Raw genomic sequence first — 1,677 nt, forward strand, 5'->3', positions numbered from 1 at the left:
GGCGCCCGCTCCGCTCCGCTCCGCTCCGCCGCCTCCGCCGCCGCGGGCACGTGACCCCCCGCGCGCAGGCGCCCCCGCCCCACGTGGCCACGCCCAGGCGCGTCACGCGGGCCCCGCTCATTGATGAGAGGAAGCCCTCGCGGGGGAGGGGGGGGCGTCACGTGGTCGCGGGGGCCGTGCACGCGTCACGCGTGGGCACGGACCGGGCATGCACGGGTCATGCGTGGGCATGGACCAGCTGTGCACAAGCCACACATGTGGGCACAGGCTGGACATGCTGGGATCACGCTTGGGCACGGACTGGCCATGCACGGGTCACGCGTGGGCATGGACCAGACACGCACGGGTCACGCGTGGGCATGGACCGGCCATGCACAGGTCACACGTGGGCACAGACCAGCCGTGCACAGGCCATGCATGGGCACGGAGCAGTTGTGCATGGGTCACGTGTGTGAGCATGGACCAGCCATGCACAGGCCACACGTGGGCACAGACCAGCCGTGCACGGGCCATAGCGCAGCATCGATGGGCCCGTGGCACCGAGGACRAGGGGAGAAGTGGGGCTTTAAGGGCCTCTTAAAAGCTTCCTAACATCCACTGTGGTTTGCTCCCTCTGAAACGGGCATCCCTCGCTCGGCTGTGCACTGTCGGAGGGGACACGTGGCAGAGCCGGAGACACCGGCGTGGAGCTCACCGTGCTGCGTCCCACGCGATACACCCGGGCTGCCCCCACGCCACTGCCTGCCCCCGGCCGATTCGGCCCCCCCGCATGCCCGCCCAGCAGGAACGCGTGGTTTTGTCTCCCTTGAACCAGCCATCCCTCGCAACTTAAATTTCTGAGCCGTTGCTCACTCGAGCTCTTGCAGAACAGGGAAAAGCCACATCCTCCCTGCCCGGGGACTTGGCTGTGCGGGGAGCAGCCGAGCGGCAGGAAAAGCTGAGCCGCAAGAGGCAAAAAAAATAAAATAAAATAAAATAAATGCCACTGAAGAGACGGTAACCGGAGCAGGAGCCGGGCTCAGACCTCCTGTTGGGGATTAGAGGAGGCGATTGCGGAGCCGGCCTGGGAGCGCCGCGTTGCCGTCTGAGGCGTCCCACTCGCAAGTGCCCTGGTGTCGTGTGCCCTGGTGGCTTCCCGTGGGTTTCCCACGCTGCCCAGAGGGGCTGGAGCCGGAGGAGGCCCCTGCTCCCGGCCGGCGGCACCCCGTGATCCCAGGCAGCGAGGCTCGGAGGGAGCYGGGTGCCCGGTTCCGGGCGCATCCCGGGAACCCCGCGGGGGGGAAGTCGGGGAAGGGGCGCCGCAAAGAGACGTTTGCTCTAATAACCACCCGGAGGAGGAGACTGCGCTCTGCGAGGGTTTATTCACTCTCAAGCACCGGGAAAGCTCGCCCGTTCGCTCCGCGGAGCAGCCAGAGCCGCGGGCCGTYGCTCGGCCTCGGGGCCCCCCGCGCTCCCCCGTCCCCGGCGTCCTCCCGCGGGCGCAGCGCGGGCGCCCTTTGGTGACCCAGTAATCAGATGTAGCTGTTGGAGAGTGTCGGACAGATCCTACACCGACTACTGAGCGGCCAAGGGCGCCTGGTCCGTGCCGGGCGTCCGGGTGGGCTGGCGGCGAGCGCAGCGGCTTCCCCTGGGGAGAGAAGAGGGGGAGGCCGGCGGGCGAGGGGGGGCCGCGGGCGA

The 1,677-nt window shown here is 68.5% G+C and overlaps 1 protein-coding gene across 1 annotated transcript in view; it reads right to left on the minus strand.

Moving 5' to 3' along the window:
* Nucleotides 1-121, minus strand: part of FUNDC2 (FUN14 domain containing 2) — a 7,943-nt gene extending 7,822 nt beyond the window's left edge. Inside the window, exon 1 of the mRNA XM_026066268.1 lies at nucleotides 84-121. Within this exon, the coding sequence (XP_025922053.1) occupies nucleotides 84-121 (38 nt within the window). The remainder of the gene's footprint in view (nucleotides 1-83) is intronic.
* Between the last annotated feature and the right edge of the window lie 1,556 nt (nucleotides 122-1,677).

Source organism: Apteryx rowi, unplaced genomic scaffold (genome assembly GCF_003343035.1).
Source record: "Apteryx rowi isolate R43461 unplaced genomic scaffold, aptRow1 scaffold_24, whole genome shotgun sequence".
In the NCBI taxonomy this organism is placed as follows: domain Eukaryota; kingdom Metazoa; phylum Chordata; class Aves; order Apterygiformes; family Apterygidae; genus Apteryx; species Apteryx rowi.